This window comes from Anser anser, assembly GCF_964211835.1.
Source record: "Anser anser genome assembly, chromosome: 8".
Classification (NCBI taxonomy): Eukaryota; Metazoa; Chordata; class Aves; order Anseriformes; family Anatidae; genus Anser; species Anser anser.
In genome coordinates this window covers 22,279,640-22,298,492 of record NC_139728.1, presented here as the reverse complement: position 1 = coordinate 22,298,492, position 18,853 = coordinate 22,279,640, and the positions used below count along the sequence as shown (strand labels likewise).

Below are 18,853 nucleotides of genomic sequence, written 5' to 3'. Positions count from 1 at the left end.
TAATTTCTTGTTCCTTCCTTGCTGGCTCAGCGCTAATCCAGTTTTTGGGGGGCTGGATTTCACAGTGATGGTGGTGGCCTTTGTTTCGCCGTATTCGTTGCTGCACAGTGTTAAACTGATGTTAGAACATAGGTGTTGGTACCACATGGGTGTTGGCCATGTGTCCCCATTCTGTCCTTTTTCCTTGTGTGTTTATCCATCAAATGCTGACTTCAACAGGCAAGAAACAACAGAGCAGGCAGGCTAGCGGTACGTGAGGAACAGCTCAGATGAGCTTGGAAAAGCCAGGCATGGGGGAAGGAAGCACGTTTGTTCCCCAGCACAGAGGGCTGTTTTGGGGACACAGTGCTGGGACACTGGGGACTGGGAGGCGCAGTGGGGACGCGGCTCCTCTAGCATGCAGTGATGCGGTGTCAGCCCAGCCCTGCATCTTGCTAAGTCAGATGTGACTGAGCCAGCAGGAGATAAAGCTTTAATCTCAGTAGGTGCTAATTTGCCCATAATAAATGAGTGTTGCTGTCCTGACCTACTCCACAAAGGTGACAGAGGATGTGTCATGGGGCTTTGCGTTTAGAAGATGCTTTTGACTTCCTCCCCCAAGAAGGCACCAGCTGGGGGTCGGTGCCTGTTCCAGCCCTGCTGACCAGGACGTGGTCAGGCCCCCGGAGCTCCCTTTGCCAGCACCAGCCGGTGCTCCTGCTGCATCCTGCCCAGGAGCTGAGGTTGCCCCGGGCCTCCAGAAATGAACCGCTCCGCACCGCGCCTGTCCCTGCAGCTGTAAAGCGGAGATAATAAACACTTATCTGCCACGGAAGGGCGTTGCGGGGATTAACACATGCCTCTTAGCTGCTCTGAAGATGAAAAGCCCCATATGCAGCCTAAAATAGGATCTGAACTGGTTGCATCCACATGTAGCAGTGGGGCCAGGGGTCCACCTCCATCCTACTGGTGATGGCAGCTCTGATCTCAGATGTTTTCCCCTCCCCTCCCTCTTGCTTCTACCTTGGGAGAGGCTTTTGTCTCTTCCACATCTGCTGTGTGTGTGGTTGTGCTCGGAAATTACTGGTTTGGGGGCATTTCCTCATTTTTGGGTGTTAGAAAGGAAGGAAGAGCAAGAATCTGCCTACCTGAACTGATCTACTGAAGTTGAGATTGGGCAAGATCTCGTTTGTGCCGTTCTTTGAGGCTGCATTCTCCCAGGCAGACTGAAGAAAAGCTTTTAAGGCCCTGAATATTTATTGCTCTAGAGTCAGCAAAAGACTTGGTGATTGAGAGTCTTACAAAGATACAGATGTTGGCTGCAGTTCAATATCTGCCTCTCGTTTTTTAAAGCCACTTGTAAAAACAAAGCAAAAATGCTCTGCCCATTCAGAGTCCTGCAACTTCATGCCCTGGTGTGAGGTTTTGAACCGACAGGGACACGTTGCCCTGTCCCACCGGAGGAGCTGCCCATCTGACGCCCGTCTGGCAGCCCCACCAGCGAGTGAGCTCCTCTGCGAGCAGACCTATAGCCTGATCTCATCCCGGGGAATGATGCAGAAGAAGAGCACTAAGATGATGTAAAGCTAATAGATGCTGCAGGGCTCTGGGTGTCAGAGCGATCCAGCAGCTCTGCTGGGGCTCCAGCTGGAAGGGATCCAAACTTCCCCCGCACCTCGCTCTTCCCAGCTGCAGTTCATGCGTTTATGGAGGGTTTCTGATCCTGGGTTCTGAAACCCTTTAAGGTAAGCTTTAAATAGCACTTTATGTGCTTACGTGCATGTTTCTTGGCGTTGACTGGTCCGGGCCCCTGGGGTCACACCTTCATTTGTCTCTGGGTTGAAGCCAAGGTGGCTTTTGGCAGGCTCACCTCTGCAGCCCAAACAGTAACCCAGTGTGTGCCCGGCAGCACACAGAGGTTATTACACTGCGAAGTGAGAACAGCCTCTCCAGAAACTATTATTTTTATTTTTTTTTCCATTTCTACCAGGGAGAGGTCTGTTTAGCTTCAGGTTAGCATTGAGTCCGGTCACCAAACGGCTGCTCCTTCTGTGTTGGTGGTTAGTGCGAGAGGTGGAGGAGCCAGTGCTGCAGCTTGGGAGCGTCTCTGGGGAATGCCCCTTGTGCAGTGGGAACATCTGCTTTGGAAAACAGGGCTGCTCTTCCCCCCTCTGCAGAGCCCGAACAGCAAAGATTGCAGGCAGTCATCAGGAGGGCTCGCGTCAGGGCTTCAGACCTTTGCTCCTTGCAGGAGTCTGCGCCGCGTGCTGCTCTCCCGGGCCGCCTTCCTAGAAGGAAATGCAAACTCTCCAGTAACGCCGCAGCCTCGGAGCGCAGCCAAGGCACTCGCTCGCTCTCTGAGGGCTCAATCAGCGCGGAGAGCCTAGGTGTGCCTGGCTGCCTGCTTCCCACTTGACCTCTGTGTGCTGAAGTAGGTCACGTTTCTGCTCCGGCAGATCGCTGCAAAGGGCAGCGTGCTCACAGCGAGCGTCTCGTGTGTCTCGCTCCTCCGCGCTCGGCGTCTGAAGTGGCAGCTCGAACGGAGAGACCACAGAGGCTTTCGGTTTCCCCTCCCTGAGCGCGTTCCTGCTGCTGGTGGAAACGTTCAGCCTGACTGTCCGGCACGGAGCGGAGCTGAAGGTTGTCGTTACACCAAGCAACGTGACTTGCTGCTGCTGGGGACAGCCAGGACCTGCAGCTGGACAGCTTGGGTCCAGTGGAGCGTCTGGTGGTGGCCACCTCGTCCCCCTCGCAAGGAGGAGGTGAGGAGCAGGGGGCGGCTCTGGCAGCCCCGCTGTTCGTGTCTCAGTGCTCGCACCATCCTCGCTGTGCTTGGGCACGGCCGGGAGAGCTGCTGACCTCAGGCCAGGAGACGTGGTGAGGGCGGTCTGTCTGCCCCGTGGAGATGCCGGCTGATGACAGTGTGTCTGTGGTGCTCAGCCGGTCCCAGCCATAAAGGCTTTTTGTGCTCTTCCCAGCCAGAAGGGGGAAAAGCCACAAAACCTCTGTGCTGCGGGGGCAGCTCCCTCCGAGGATAATCTTGTGGAGAGTCAGCTCAAAGTGCCAGATGACCTCTTTGGTCCCACAGGGTCCTTTACCCGCTGGCCAGCCTGGCTTCTTGTACCCAGCACGTTGGCTGGGTAGGAGCTACCTGCCCACCTATCCTGTCACACGGAGCCACAGCTGGTGCCTGACGAGCCCTCGGGTGGTCTTTAACTTCCAGGTCATCCCACAACAGTGTCCGGAGGGCTGAATAAGGCATTGGTAAATCTATTTGAAATTCTGCCTTCCTGCTGGGGAGGAGGAGAAGGTCAGGTCTCCAGAGGATTTGCCTTCCTGGTTGCTGAGCTGATAGAAATTTGAGGGAAAATAATCCACGGGAGTGCTCGAGGGGAGGGCTCTGCCAAGCGACTCTTCCCCTGGGCCTTGCAGAGCCTCTGGGGTTGCCGAATCCCCTCCAGAGGGGTGCCTGGCATAGGGCTTCCCAGAAATGGGTGGACCTGATGTCAGTAGGGGGGTCCACGTGCCATCGTGTGGCTGTGCCATCTTGTCGCCCTCACCACAGCCAGCCCTGGTTCTGGAGGTGCCCGTGGCAGGCACGGGACCGCTGCCAGCAGCTCCTTTGGTCACGCACAGGAGCCGAAGGGCTTCACTCCCTCGATTGCTGTCAGATGTCTTTGACTCTTCAGGCTGCCTCCAGAGGCTCCCTCCAATCTGCCTCCACTTAAAAATGCGACAGGAGGCTTGGGAGGCTCGGCGGAGGCTGGTTCCTTACTCCCTCGCTTTGCCGCTATTTTTATCCCTTGCTAGAGTTCATTTCCTTTCTGGTGCATGGTTATTTTCTCTTTGAGGTTTTCTGTTGTTTGTTTATTTGTCCGTATCCTGCCCCCGCTCCCTCTCCGATCTGGGTGGCTCTTCCTTCGCTCCTGGTTTCTTTCCAACCGCTGGAGATGCAGCCCGGAGGCTTTTGGCAGCGCTGCGTGCAGTCATGAGATGGCCTTTGTGAACTGTTCAGCGGTTCAGGAGCTCGCCCAGGGCCACTTACCAGCACGTTTTGCTCTTCTCCTCCAGACCTGCAGCGGGCACTGGGATGCTCCCGTGCCTTGCTGTGAGCCACGAGGGTCCCACCGCCTCCCCAGCCCCAGAAACCTGCTGCTCTCCGCTCCAGGAGAGGCTTGGCTTTTCTTCACCTTCAGCAGCTACTGGCTGAGCAAGCTGTTAGGTTTTCCGTGCCTGGCTTTGTTCTGTTTTCTCACCCGGGATTTTTCCAGTCCCTTATTTCTCAGTTTTCGCATCCTCTCCGGCGAGGTCTCTCTTGGGTGCCAAATAGTTAAGCGCCGAGCCCGCGGCGAGGGATGGGTCCCAGCTGGAGTGATTGATGGCGTTTTTATCTCTGTTTCTACAGCCAGTGTAAATGGGCTTGTGAAACACTCTTTCCACTCGAGATGCATGTTGGTGTTTCCTTAAATCTGAATCCCGCAGGACAAAGATCAAGCACATCTGAAACAGGCTCTTTGGATCAAGAATGCTGCTATATGAGAGACGTGTTACGCAGGCTTGGGGCTGTTTTACATGCCGTTCCCTGCTAGTTTGGAGCAGAGACATGGAATCACTCGTCAGCTACGTCACGGCATGCCACTGGCGATGCCACCACGGTGTGAACCTTGGCAACGGGAAGTGGACGAATCCTGCCATAAATATTTAAACACCGCGCAAATCCTCTTTGTTTGCTCTTATATGTTTATCCAGCTCCCCGGTGTAATTGGGTAGCCCATTATCCGCCTGTCTGCGTGGCGTGTGTGGGAACCTGATATTACAACCCCCCGTATGAATCTTTGATACGAGAGCAAAATAAATGTACAAGTAAACGTGGGTTTTGTTTGGAGTGGCGGGAGCTGCATCGCTAATTCGGCTGCGGTCAGAACCCAAACGTGGGAAGCGCTCAGCGTGGTGTGTGGGAGGAGGAGGTTTTATTTAGCTGCACGCCGCTTTCCCCGCTGCCTGCGCTTTCTGTTGCTGATGCTTACGTGCGAGCAGCCAGCGTTGGGGCAGCCCTGGGAACCCCGCGAAAACGCAGCCGCTTCCTGCACCTCGCTTCTTCCTCTGCTTTGAGCTATCCGAGCGGCCTCGGTGAGGGACCGAGGATGGGCTGAGCTTCGGGATGGGTCACCGGGTATCCGTGCCCTCCTGGTCCCTACAGAGGCAGCTGAGGCAACCTGGCTGATCTGGAAAGCCACAGCTGGGAGGAGCGGGCTGCTTGGAGGGGGATATTAGAAGTGCAAGCGTCTCGGAAGCCTCGGTGATGGGTGCGGGATAAGCGCTCGTGGCAGACAGATTAGTCATCGGTTCCTGATACGGGATAATCGCTGGCTTGTCTGCTCTTTATCTGCGAGGGGGAGTGGAGATAAGGACGGACGTGGGGGAGGGAAGGAAAAGGCACGGAAAACTGAAACACGCTGCAGGCGGGGTGAACAGTCCTTGTTGTGCTGGTCTGTGATGGGAAGGAGCACGACTGGGTCGCGTGCGGTGCTGGTTCCCTTCTTCCCAACACGGGGCCGTGGGTGAAAGCCCCTGCGCTCAGCCAGGGGCTGTGGTCTCCTTTCTGCTGCTTCAGATCTTGTCCTAATTACGTTGTTCTGTCAACTATAAATTATTTGCAGAGGGAGCAGCAGCATCCTCTCCCTTCAGCGCAGTGCGGGCAGTGCCTGGGGCTTGCTGGAACAGCTCCTGGGCAACAATTATTAGCGGAAATTAAGGGAATTTTGTAAAGGACATTAAATACAAATAGCTGGATCTTATCAGGTCAGGAGCATTCTCAGGCTTTGCCGGAGGAGCAAAACCCATCGGGTTGATGTCCTCCCATTTAGAAGCCAAGGAGAGAGAGTCGCCTTGCTGAGCAGACAGCCTGGAGCTGCCTTTCCATGAATCGGCTCCCAGTCAGCGCTGGGGCGTGCTTGGCACCCCACGTGGGAGCAGGGAGCGGTGGAAGCGGAGATGTCCGCTCCCTGGCCAGAGCCCAGTCAAGTGGGGAAGACATCATTAAGAATTAATTGGAAATACGGCTACAGCTTCCCCTGGCTGTCCATGCAGCCCTCTGCTCTTCCCGTGCTGACTCCCTTCCTTGCTCAGGAAGAAGACGATGGGAGAAGATGGCTAAAGTTGAGCCGAGCATCTTCTAGCCACAGTGCTCCTATGGAGCCCCCACTGGGAAATCTGAATGTTTTTTTTGGGGGGGAAAAAAGTTGTGTTTTATTTTATTTCAGTTTGGTTGTTGCAAACTGGCTGTGGTGCTACAAACCCTGTCATCTCTTTTTCCTCCTTCCTTGTCCCCCAGGTGCTCCCGACCCCACTGCTGGAGCCAGCATCGATGACGAGAACTGCTGGCACCTGGACGAGGAGCAGGTCCGAGAGCAGGTGAAGCTGTTCCTATCTCAGGGAGGGTACTACGGCTCGGGGAAGCAGCTCAACTCCATGTTTGCCAAGGTGAGGAGGAGCTGGCTGCTGTCTTTTTCGCTGCGCTCCGCTCGACATGTCACGTAGCCGGCGGCTCACTGCCTGCCCTGGCACGGCGCCCGTCACAGCTGGGAATCTCTGCTCTAGTGCCTTCTCGCCCGGTCGCTGAGCTGGCGGTTGTAATCCAGGCTTTGGGTCAGCCTTGGGTTGTCCCACCCTCTCTCCAAGCAGGTCCCTGCCTCCCAGGCAGTGTTTCCTGCATGAATTGGGGCTTTTCTCCCATCTCCCCATTGGCACTGTGGAGGGAAATCCAACCTGGCCACCTGCAGACCCTACCGAGACGGTGGAGAGGTGGCACCAGCCTATGGGCCCTTCTCTGTCTTTGCATTAGGACCTTGTTTTTGGGTTCCTGATTGCTTGGTGCTCTTTGCTCAGCTGGACTCAAACCAGCCAGGTCACAGCATCATAACGTGTAGCCTGGACACCCAGGCTGTGAGGGAGCCGGGACTTGGCATCCAGCTCTTAAACACCTCCAGGAGGCCATGGTTTGTCTCCCAAAAACCTCGTCTCTGTCCTTCCCAGGTCCGGGAGATGCTGCGCATGAGGGACTCCAACGGGGCCAGGATGCTGACGCTGATAACGGAGCAGTTCATGGCCGACCCTCGGCTCTCCCTCTGGAGGCAGCAGGGAACAGGCATAACGGAGAAGTGCCGGCAGCTCTGGGATGAGCTGGGTAAGGGTCACCATCAGCAGCAGCGGGGTGGCCTGGGCTGCTGGGACTTCAGACCTCATCCCGTGGGCTTTTGGGGCTCTACCAGAGCTCACCCTGCATCCTCAGCCAGGCTGTGGGCAGAGACCCTGGCAGGTGCCAGAAGTTTGCTCTGTCCCCTGCTGGGGAAGTCCTGGTGGGATGGCTGGATCAGGCCCAAAGTGCACGTTTCAACACCGTAAACAAACCAGCCCTTCTCCTGCAAAGGAGCCAGGGGTGATGGGTGTGCAGTGGGGCTTGTCCCCTGCGGGCCTGGTGAAGTGTCTGCTGTGGTAAGTCATGGAAGAAGCCCCTCGTGTTTCTGTGCCTCAGAGGGAGGAAGGGATGAGGCCTTCGTTTGGTCTGTCTGCCTGGTGCTCAGGTTTTTTGGGGGACTGTATTCTGGGGGAATGAGGCTTCTGTCTGTCCAGCACCTGTTTGGTGTGCTGCCCCAAAGCCTTAGGGAGGACAGAGGGGCTTGGTGAGGACATCCTGGGGGCTGGATGTAGCCCAGATGTGGAGGTGCCATTCCTGGAGGAACCACGATCCCAAGGGGGAGAGGCAGATTCTTAAGACTTGTCCCATCTAACAGGTTTCTGCCTGTGCTGGTGCAGGTTTCTAGGGTGAGAGGTGAAGGATGGGCAACGCAGAGCCTGGCTTTAATAGAAATGCAACTCTGGGTAATTCTAGGTAAGCACCTTAGGAACCAGCTCAGCTGGCTGACACCATAATATCATTAGAATAAAGCATTTAGATGACGTGAGCCAGTGGGGCTGGTTGTGTGGTAGTTTACCCAGCCCTCCTGGGCTCTGCTGGACATCTGGGATCGTGGGTGAATAGTTTGGCTTGTGACGTGGTTTCACCATGAGCCTGAGCTGTTCTGCAGCCTGGTAACAGGAGATGCTGTGGAAAGGCAGGGGCTCATGGGCTGGGACCAAAGGGATGTTGTAGAGCTAGAAGAAGGATGAGGTTGGGTGGTCCAAGGTCTGGAGCCCCGTCTGTATGGGGAACAGCTATGCAGGTGCACGCATTTTTGTTTGGAGGAGAGACTTGGGGAAGGTGTAATACACTTGTAAAATCAGGAATGGCTCATGAAGATGCCAGGAGGTGAGCACAGGGCAAAATAAAGGTGTTTTTACCAAAGTGCACTGTGAACTCCCTGCCGTGGGACCCTCTGAGGCTGAAAGCTTAGAGGATGAAAATCACTTAGAAAGAGGGGGGAGAAACGGGCTGCTGAGCACAGGTGCCACTTCTCTTTCAAGAAGTCCTTGAATCACAGATTGTGGGAGGGTGGACGGCTTTCCCGGTGAAGTATCTCTCCACATTTGCCCTGCTCTTACAGTTTCCCTTAAGTGCCTGTCCCCACCATGGGAGGCGGGATACCAGGTAGGAGGATCTGCGGTCCCAGCCACTGGAGCAGGTCTCGGGGCAGGAATTTGTGAAGTTGACCAATTAATTCTCCATGCCATCAGCATCTGGAGCAGCAGCGCGGTCAATGACTGGCTTTCTGACCACCTGGAGAACCCCCTCCATGAAATCACACCGCCCTAAGTGGTCTTGTCTGCAGAATACTCAATAACCGGCAGTCGGCTGCCAGGCTGCTTTCAAAACGTCCTCGACACGGTCTGTCTGCGCAGTGGGCTGGGGGCAGAAGCCCCCCCACGGAGTCTTCTCAGGGCAGCATTGCAGCAACGGGCAGGAACTCGGCCGGGAGCGCAGCCCAGGTGCCAAACAAATGCAGATGCAGCCGTGAGCACGGCCAGGCAGGACAGGATGCCTCGCTCCCGCCGGCGGTTCCCTGGATGGAAATAAGCACGCGGGCTCTGCAGAGCCGATCCGTGCTCGCCTGCCAAAAAGATATTTCCAGGATTTGGAATGGTTGGATGTGCAAGAATCCCGGAGAGGTGGCCAAATCCACCACGCCAGAATTTCCACATGGAAGAAAGCAAACACATCTGCGAAATGTGGATGGATGGGTGTCTAGGCAGGCCTGGATGCAGCAGTTTGCCCAGAACTACAGATGATTTGGTCTGCCTTCAAACCAGATATCTAAGCCCAGAGCCCTCCCTCTCTTCCAGCACACACGAAGGGTAAATGGTCAGGTTTGGGTCCTGGCCTAACCTTGCACGGACCGGGTCGGTACACTTAATTTTTTGATCAGCAAAGCAGGAGGAAGCAACAGCACGTCCCCGTCAGCAGATGGCAAGGTGGCCAGGGAACATCAGGGCCATGATGAGACAGGATTGGTGTGACAGCAGGTGAGACGTGGTGCTGGCCAGCACACGTCAGAGGGAGCAGCTCGCCCAGCATCACACCTGGGGAGAAGTGGGCATCTCTGTTTTGGGGGTGCCAAAGCTGCCCTGCACCAGCACTGCTGAGCATTGCCAAATGGAGAGGGGCAGGAGGGGAAAGAGCCCCCCTGCCAGCTGCTGCAGCCAGCCCCAGACCTTATTTTGGGCAAGCGTTTAATAATTAATCGTCGATTTTAACAAAGACTGCATCACCGACTTGCGTGGGATTGGAAGATCAGCCTTAAAGAAGATTGTGGATTTATACTGGGTAAAATGTAAAGGATTTTGCAGGATTTCGGAGTTAAAAAAGAAAAAAAAAAAAAGGCATCATTTGCATGTGTGTGTCTGCTGCCAACTGAACATCTATTGCCCCGTCTGCTGGGGAGCTGAGGGAAAGACCTGCTGGGTAGGGAGCTGCGTGGCGTGGGAGTATTTGCCCCGGCGCATTAGTACTTACGATTAAAGCCTAATTACAAAAAATAGACGAAAAACCAGCTGAAGTGCAGCCTGACCTTAATCTGCCTGGAGACGGGTTTATTTATCTCGGCCACTTGTTTACAGTGGGGAATTTCAGCAGATTAAGCTGGGGAGCGACCCTGTGGGAAACGGGAGAATTTCTTTGATGGTTTGGAAACTTCAGCGCAGGATCTGAGTGCCTGCCCTCCCTGGGGCCAGAGCTGGGGACGCCGGGGTGGGAAGGCTCTTGTGACCCCCCCGCTCTCCACTCGGCCCTGTAATCAAAAAGCATTTTTGTTCAGAGGCTTAGCTTAATCGTGATCTGCCGTTTTGTTCCCCACTTAACCTTCTGCTGTTGGAAAGTTCAGATGAAGGTTTCTGCAGCGTGTGAGCAGACACAAAGTCTGACCCAGCGCAGCGTATCGGCGCGGGACAGGGGTCAGTCGTGTTGTCAGCTGATGTCACTTGGCCAAAGGACTCAGAAAACCTAACTTTTCCCTTTCCCAGACAACTGTTCACATCTAGACAGATGCGAACCCCGCTCCCCTCCTTGTCCCCACCTCCCCACCCCATCTTCCCTGCTACGGGGGAACCCAGGGGCAAGGTATTTTGGCAGTCAAAGGGCGCCTCTGAGGGTTCCCAAAAATAGCCTGCGAAGTCATGAGGATCCCTAGGATCACATCTTGCTGGAGCTGTGGGAGCCAAAAATCCAGTGGGCTCATCACGTTCTTGGCCACGGCGGAGCGGGGGCACCGAGCCTCGTCACCGGCGCTCGGCTGAGCCGCGCTGCGTGCGCCCGTGGCCGCCCCGGGCTGAAAACTGAGCCCGAGGAATCCCCGGTGGTGATTTAAGGCTGCAGCCTGCGGCACGGGCAGGGGGAGGCAGGCGGTGCCGTGCTCTCTGCCATCAGAGGTGAAAGACAAAATCGGCTGAGATTTTTTTGGGTGAAACTCGTTAATGAGTTTGTGGGCGTTTGGGAGCCCGGGGGTGATGGGGGAGGAAAGAGGTGGAGTTGCTGTCACATCTCTCTGTGTTCCCTGCTCTTGCTGCCCAGGGTGCTGGCGTTAGCCAAAAGATAATGTCTTTTTTTCCATGTGCAACTAACAGCTGCCCTTCAGCCCTGATGCTTCGGCCCCACGCGCGGCGTAATGTACAGGCCTTCAGCTGCTGCCAGCTCCTTCCCTGCATCCCAGCTTGTGGCTCTGCTGGCAGGAGGCCTCCGAGATGCTGCTCAATTGCCTGCACACCCCAAAAACACCACCAAAGCTCTACTTTGAGGAGAGGGAAGGGCAGGGCAATGCCTGGGAGTCACAGCTGAGCCCGGAGGTGCCGTGGTGGTCCTGGAACTGAGGGGCACCTCTGCCCGCGGGATGCGCAGGGCGTGCATCTGGGAGGGCTCTCGCTGCGAGACATCAAGCCAAGCTCCAGGTTCCTCTGCTGCGGTCTGGGGGCTACTGGGGATTAAAAAAAAGAAGAGGAGGATAAAAAAAAAAAAAGGAAGAAAATACACTAAATCTCCTTTTTAAATAGTTGAATGCAAATGGCCTGAAGAACAATGGCAGATGAAATAGCATTCTGAGCGGGCTTTAAAGCGCTGGGAACGTGGGTAGGATCGAAATCAGGTTAGTCTTTAGAGATACAGACTCTGCAGCTTGCCAGGATGTTTTTAAGCATGCTTTGATGTGTAGTTCAAACACTAGATTTGTCCTGGCAGACAGAAGCACTCGCAAATTCATATACAGCCGGTCTCTTCTTCCCTCCTCCCCACTGTCCCCCATCTCATGAGATTATAATTTAGCTTCATTACAGAGGAGTTTTACTTTTATTTAAAAGCTGTCTAAATCCCCCTCGTGGGTCCGTGCATTATGCTGAAATGAGTTTACGGATGCCGATGAAAATGTTGCAGGCTTTCATGACGAGCGTGGCGGTGGAAAGGCAGAGTCTGGGTGGTGCCGGAGAGCTCTGCCGCACGGGTCTGGCTTGGCACGTCCTTTATCTCTCGGCTTTGTTTAGGGGCGCTGTGGGTGTGCGTTGTGCTGAACCCACACTGCAAGCTGGAGGAGAAATCCTGCTGGCTCCGGCAGCTGCGGAAGTGGGGCGAGATGGATGTGTGTCCCCTGGAGGACGGCAATTACGGCAATGAGCTTCCCAACATCACCAACGCGCTCACACAGAGCTCCAGCCACAGCCAAGGTGAGTGCAAGGCTGGGGGAAAGGGACTCCAGCCCGTGGCCACAGGCTGCTGTGAAAGTCCACAAAAAAAAGCACGTTTCCATAAACGACACGTTCTTTGGTTCGAGGGGATTTGGGTTGTGTTTTCAGAAGTTTGCTTTCTGTGGGGTTCTGGGTTGTTCTGCCGAAAAGCTGATCCCCGTGGTGTCCGGGCGCAGCAGGCAGAAAGGCAGCTCGTGCTCAGCACCTCGGTCATGCAGACGAAAATCAGCACCTCACTGGGTCCTGGCACGGGGCTGCAGCGGATGCTGAGCCCTGGCTCCGAGCTGCTCCCGCTGACGTCAATGGGAAGCATACCCGGGGCTGCGCAGGGAGCTGAGCTACACCGTGCTGAGCGCTTTTAAAGATCCCCCTCAAAACAAAACCCTGCAGGGCGAGCCCCGAGCGCATCATGGAGCTTTGGGGAGCCCCAGGGCCACCAGCCGGGACCCCCGTTCTGATGCGGAGCAGGCTTGGGGGAACACAGGTGGCCCCCGGTGCTGCTGGCTGTGAGGGTGTCAGCACCCAGTGAGTTGGTTTCCCGTGTTTTTCTGCTCTCATCCCACGGGTGATGTCTCTGGGAGATGGAGAAAACCAAAACGGTTCTGTTTACGGACACTGATGTCTGAAAATGTTTGGTTATGTGCTGCAGCTGCGGTGAAGTTACGTGCGTTTTGAGCGTAAAAATCACTTCCAAAGGCCCCTTTCAAGCCATTTGGCCTTGGGGAAATTCAGACCTATGTGAACAGGCATGCAGAAGTTTTATAGAAAACCGATGCTGCCTGGGTTGGTGCGGAGCTGAGCCCTGAAGCCTTTGCTGAGGTATGAAGGTAGGGAGTCGGCGGTGGAGCAGAGCCCTTTCCCTGGCTCCCGAGTCTCACCTGCAGGTCTTGGATGCAGACTGCAGCAGAGAAGTCACAAGCCAGGGCTGTTAAATGCAGTTCAGGTGCAGAGCATACACAGCACAGCTTAGCTGTGAGGTTATTCTTTAATGCTAAAATGAAAAAAAAGACGAAGCGTTTTTTGCTTTGCAAAAGCCTTTACGTTTAAACACTTTCCCCCTTTCCTTTTGCCCGAGATAGCTGTTAATCGAAACCCACTGCTCTTGGAGTGCCTCCGTCTGCTGCACCCTAACTGGCCCTTGGTGCATTGCGTGCAGCCAGAGCTGCCGTGGAGCGAACTTCACCGTGCTGGTGCCGCCGGCCGCTCGCTGCGCCGCCCCATCCCGTCCCACGTGCGCATCGCCCGTCGGGAGCGGCTTGGTTTACACCTGGCCCTGCTCCAGGTCCCTCGTGGCCGGGACTCCCTGGTGCTCCCGGCCCCGCCGGGGACTCGCTCGGTATTCGGGGCAGGTCACGTTGTCAGACGCACGCGGGATGTTTCCGAAGCGCCTTGCTCCGCCTGTGCCGAGGGCATCCCGGCTCGCCGAGCACCCCGAGCAGGCAGAAAGCAGAGCCCGGAGGTGTCCTAGGGCTGCTGTTTGTGGATATGCAAACACTGCTGCAAATTCTTGCCAGCCTCCTTTGTTAGCGAGGGATAACAACAGCTGATTCCCCCAGATCCTTCCCGTGAAGGTAAACCTGCTGGCGGGCGAGGGCTTGGTTCCGTACGTGCGAACACCTGTTTAATTTCTAGCCACCTCGGGGTGCCTGCAGCGTTTGGGCTAATTGCTTGTTGCCATCGTTTCCAGAGCGTGTTTACCCAGCCTGGCGGCTCAGCCCTGAGCAGAGCCCTTTGTTTTCCCCTCCCGAACGCGTTGAGCTCAGCCGGTTTGCAGAACGCAGGACCAGCGTTGCGCCGCGTTCGGGGCTCTCCCTGTTTTGCAACCTGCTTTTTGCCCTCCTGCTTCCAGCGTGGCCGGGGCGATAGCAGGGGGGCTGCAGACAGCCCTTCTCCTCCCGACGCTGCCTGCCTGTTCTGTCCGGGCTGAAATTCTCCTCCTGCCCCGCGGGTCCCAGATGGGAAGCAGGCAGTTACCTGCTGCCCAGCAGCGCTGTCACACAAAACGAAAGCCTCTCGGAAATTTCAGCCTGGATGAGCCAGAGCAGGCAGTCCCTAGATTCACCAGAGAGCAATAAGCAGCAGCCAGATTTGTTGCAAGGATCAGCCCGGTTGTGTGGGCAAACGCCCCGTGTAGGGAGGGAGAAGGACCATGCGGATGGGCACAAGTCTAGCAAGCAGGCTGTTCTGGTTTTTTCTGCCGTTAATACACCGCGAGCCTCATTAATGCATTAATACATAACGAGCCGTGTTGTTTTGGGTTGCACGCTAGCATTCGATACCTTTGAAAATGTCACTTAAGTTGCAGAGCAGCTGTGAGCACAGACAGTTGCTGCTGCAAAGCAGTGGGGTTTAAGATGGTGCCCCCCCCTCCCTCCCCAGCCCTCCTGCTGCCCTGCGGTGTTTGCTGGGGAGGCAGCAGCTCCCCTGCATTACCCGGAGGATAATGAGATGCTCTCAGGCTTCCCTTCGTGACTTCCAGCTGTCAAACTGCGGGGCGATCCTGGGGCTGAGGTTGCAGATGGCTCACGCGGGAGCTGCTCGGGGGCTCTGACAGTTTTTTCTCTTCGCAGACTCGCTGGCCAGGCCCCGCCGAACCGTGTTCACCCGGGCCATCGAGGGCTGTGACCTGCACTGGCAGGACAGCCACTTGCAGCGCATCATTAGCAGCGACTTCTACGTGTCCCCGTCCTACCAGCGGGAGGGCGAGAGCCTGCTCTTCAACTCCCAGGGGCAGCCCCTGTGGCTCGGTAAGGATCCAAAACAGCAGCCCTCGGCTGGCCGGGCTGGGTAGGGCTGCTCGTGGAGAACAGCCACCTGAGGCATCAAAGAAGCTTTGCTACCTCGCATCCTTTCAAGCTTCAACATCCTAACGTGAAAAAAACTCCACATCCTAAACTGCAAACCCTCAACAACCGTGTGTCCCAGGAGGAGAGGGGGTGAGACAGGGCTTGGGGGGTTCCTGGTGGCTCAGGCTGACCTCAAAATGCGTTTGTCAGGTTGGCACTGAGCAAGCCCCCTGCTGCTGGGAGCGTGGATGCCTCATCCCCACAGCAAGGAGGTGAATATACAGATACTGAAGGTCAGAGCCTGACCTGTGCTGTCTTAGATGAAGCAGGAGAGGACATTTCTCCTCTGGGAAGGATTTTCCATAGCAGCAGGTCTTCTCCCCAAGCAGCTGCAGGTGGTGGTGTGGGGCTGGTGCTCCCAGGACTCAGGCGATCTAGCAGGGACACGATGGCCCCAGCTCCCCTTCCCCGGGTATAACCTGGGCTCTGGTGAGCCCTTGGGCCAAGCTGGTTTGTGCCCGTTGTTTTTCTGGTGCGGTTGCCTTGATTTTGGATTTTGTGCTTTTGCTTTCTTGGCACCCCTTCAGGGACCCTGTGCTGGGAGAGGAGTGTGATTTGTCAGCAGCTCGCAGCAGCGAGAAGCTGAATATTTCATCCACTTAGCAAATGAATAGAGGGAGCAACAAGAAGCTCTTTTGTAGATGTGTTTGTTCTTAAACCTTCCTCCTGTTCCTTTCTGGTGACCTCTGGGACATGGAAACCCCATTTGTGGAGGTGGCTGTCTGCATTTCCAGAGCTCTCTGATCTCTTCCAGGAATAGAACAATCCCTCTGCTCGAACTTTAGATCTTCTGTGTTTGCCTGTATTTTCTTTTCCCCCCTTGGTAGGACATTTTGCAAGAAAATGGGATTTTCGCTGCTTGTTATGCAGCATGGCATGTCATCTGCTCCCGCTAATTTCTCACTCAGTCATAATCCTCTCCACAGTTGCTTGTGATTTCAGGTGAGCAATGAGCAGCAGGAGCAGATGAATTTCTAAGCAACTGTGAGTCTTGCGGGGGGTTCACGCAACTGTTCCTAATAATAAAACACCAGGCAGGAGAGCGGCAGAAGAGACGGGGTCTCTGCAGAGCGCGCTCCATGCAGTCATCAAGGAGGCAGTTCATATGTCAGCCGAAATCTGCCAGTGTCCCCAGCGCGGAGCTGAGTGCTCGCTGCCTCCTCCCATGTGTCTCCTGCGTAGTGAGAGCAAAGAGAATTGTTTCAGGAGACGGTAAGAAACGTTTGGGTGAGCAGCAATGAAAGAAATCACCCTAAAACGTGCAGGCTTTAGGAGAAACGAAGGGCAGTGTTGTATTCGGAGCTGTCATACTGCAGCAGTGGTGCATTGGAAACACTTCCACTAGGTAGGGTTGGTGGAAGTCAGGATTTAGGAACTGAAACGGCTGCTGCAGGCTGGACGTGGTGACAGTGCCATTAGTATTCCCCGTAGGCAGCCCTGCCAGGAGCAAGGAGAAAGGCAGGACTTCAACGCAGTGAGCAGGCGTTGAGCTGGGGAGTGGGGAAGATGAGTAGAGGATGCCCTGAAGCCTGCCGCTGCCAGGTTCTCTCCCCACCTCAATAACACCCCCGAGTGTCTGTGCTCAGCCGCCCCACGTGCGTGACCTTGCCTTGCAGAGCACGTCCCGACAGCCTGCGCTCGGGTGGACGCCCTGCGCTCCCACGGCTACCCCCGGGAAGCTCTCCGGCTAACTGTTGCCATCATCAACACCCTGCGACTGCAGCAGCAAAGGCAGCTGGAAATATATAAGCATCAGAAGAAAGGTAAGGAGCAGAGGTGCTGGAGAAGGGTCCCACCGGGTCTGGCTGGGGTGTCCCAGTGGCGGAGGAGATTTTCTCACAGAGCACTGCTGCCCCATCCAGGGCAAATGAGCCATCCCGTTACGGACTCATCTAAAATGAGTCTGTAAGCTGCAGGTCTGGCTTTATGGACGTCCGTGTGTCCTCCTGGAACTGAGGATGAGCTGCTGCACCTCATACAGCCTTAAGGACACCTTTTTGTGTTGGGTGCCTGCTCCCCCTGTTGTCTGTGGCATCCTGTGTTATGCCTGCTCTGAACTTCGTGGACCTTGCAAACTTCCCATGGCCTCTGTTCCCTGGAGGTCGGGGTGTCGCAAGCCCCTGGGATAAGAACAGGCCTTTGGTCTTGGAGTCCTCTCTGGGTGCAGAATTCATCTTTAAATTCCTCACTTTCAATTTCTTTTTTCCCCCCTTAATTTGCAGAGCTGCTGCAGCGAGGAGCAACAACCATCACCAACCTGGAGGGCTGGGTCGGCCACCCTCTGAACCCCATCGGCTGCCTCTTTCTCACCCTGACCGAAGCTTGTAGATTAGAAGAGGAAAATTGCCTTGAAATCTCAGGTACCGGGTGCTCCCCTTGCTCTCTGCCAGCCAGCTCCAGCTGAGCCAAGCCCAGCTGGCAGCCCCTGGGTGCAGGGCTTGGCCTCAGCACTCCTGGGCTTCAAACCTCCCCTGTCTCCAGCCCTGGGGTTTGCAGCAGAGCAAGATAGCTGCAAACTGAGCCGGGCCAGGGAGTGCCAGCCCATGGGAAGGCTCTGGTGTCAGCTGTGGCCCTGTTGCACATGTCTCAGGTCTCCTTTGTCTCCTAGCTGAGAACGAGAAGGGGGGTGAAGCCCCATATCTCCCACAGGGAGCTTTTATCCATCATCCCTGGGTAACCAAAGGCAGGCAGCAAGGGAAGCATTGGGTCTTGCTTCTGAATTTGAGAGGTTTTCTCTCTGCTGCTGTTCTCCCACCTTGGGAGACTCCCCTAACCCTGCTGCGTCTCTCCCCCTTCTTCCAGACACCGGGGACTCCAAACCCCCAGTCTACCAACACGTGCCCGTCGCGACCGGCAGCCAAGACAGCGGCGAGTCCTACCTGTCCCTGGCCTTAGAGGTGGCCCTGATGGGCATGGGCCAGCAGAGAGTGATGCCCGAAGGCCTCTACGCCCAGGACAAGGTGTGCCGCAACGAGGAGCAGATCATCGCCCGGCTGCAGGACCTGGAGCTGGACCCGGTGCTGGTGCAGACCCTTCGGAAGCAGTGCATCCTGCTGCTGGAAGGTGGGGGCTTGGCGCGCGGCTCAGGCTCAGATTTGCTGACATCTCCCAAGGGTGCCTCTTCCAAGGTTTATGCCTGTCTGATCCAGTCCTGGCTTCTTCCTCTGCGCACATGGTGCTGGGTCTGCAGGCTGGCTGCTCCAACACAGAGCCCTGGTCTGGCAAAGCAAGGGTTTGCTGACCTCTCCAGGGTGAGACCGCCTTAAAGGCTTTATGGAGAAGGGTGCTAACCGTATCACCTCCGTTTCTGAGGCATTCTGTACTTGAAAAGGTTTTTAAGAAAGGAGTGAGCAGCCGTTTGCCCCGACTAATGCACCAGGGAGCTGTTGAGCAGATGCTTAAAGCTTTGGGGTGGCACGAACCCCAGCCACAGATACCACGACGATGGCTGATGGGTTCTGCTTGCACCTAGGTGGTCCCTTCAGTGGCCTGGGAGAAGTGATCCACCGCGAGAGCGTCCCCATGCACACCTTTGCCAAATACCTGTTCTCTGCCCTGCTGCCCCACGACGCGGACCTGGCGTACAAGCTGGCTTTGCGGGCCATGAGGTTGGTGCATGTTTTGTTCTGTTCCTGCCCCCCCAGTTTGCCTCTCTTCTCTGCCCCGCTGAGAAGCCAGGATTTTTGCAACCCAAGAGCGAGGGCGGGTGCAGAGGCAGCTCAGGCTTGTCTCCCCTGGCATGCTGTGCAGTGTGAGGAGACTCCCACTATCGTTTGGGTGATTCCTGGTGTTTGAGTCCTAGCTGTAGGGGCTTCTGTGGGCCTGGTGATGTCTGTGGGTCACCATCCAGCCTTGCAGTGCTGTTG

At 55.9% G+C, this 18,853-nt stretch overlaps 1 protein-coding gene and 1 long non-coding RNA gene across 4 annotated transcripts in view; both read left to right on the top strand.

The window, feature by feature from the left end:
* The window catches only part of ZSWIM5 (zinc finger SWIM-type containing 5), an 89,651-nt gene that overhangs the window by 64,733 nt on the left and 6,065 nt on the right, over positions 1-18,853 (top strand). For all 3 annotated transcript variants that reach the window (XM_083846897.1, XM_083846899.1, XM_083846898.1), the window contains exons 3-10: positions 6,314-6,462; positions 7,015-7,165; positions 11,941-12,120; positions 14,712-14,888; positions 16,604-16,750; positions 17,210-17,347; positions 17,790-18,050; positions 18,460-18,595. In XM_083846897.1, the coding sequence (XP_083703023.1) occupies positions 6,314-6,462; positions 7,015-7,165; positions 11,941-12,120; positions 14,712-14,888; positions 16,604-16,750; positions 17,210-17,347; positions 17,790-18,050; positions 18,460-18,595 (1,339 nt within the window). The remainder of the gene's footprint in view (positions 1-6,313; positions 6,463-7,014; positions 7,166-11,940; positions 12,121-14,711; positions 14,889-16,603; positions 16,751-17,209; positions 17,348-17,789; positions 18,051-18,459; positions 18,596-18,853) is intronic.
* On the top strand, positions 9-4,851 carry LOC310903515. Its single transcript, XR_014587599.1, has 2 exons — positions 9-2,741; positions 4,385-4,851. It is a non-coding gene; the product is annotated as an uncharacterized lncRNA (long non-coding RNA).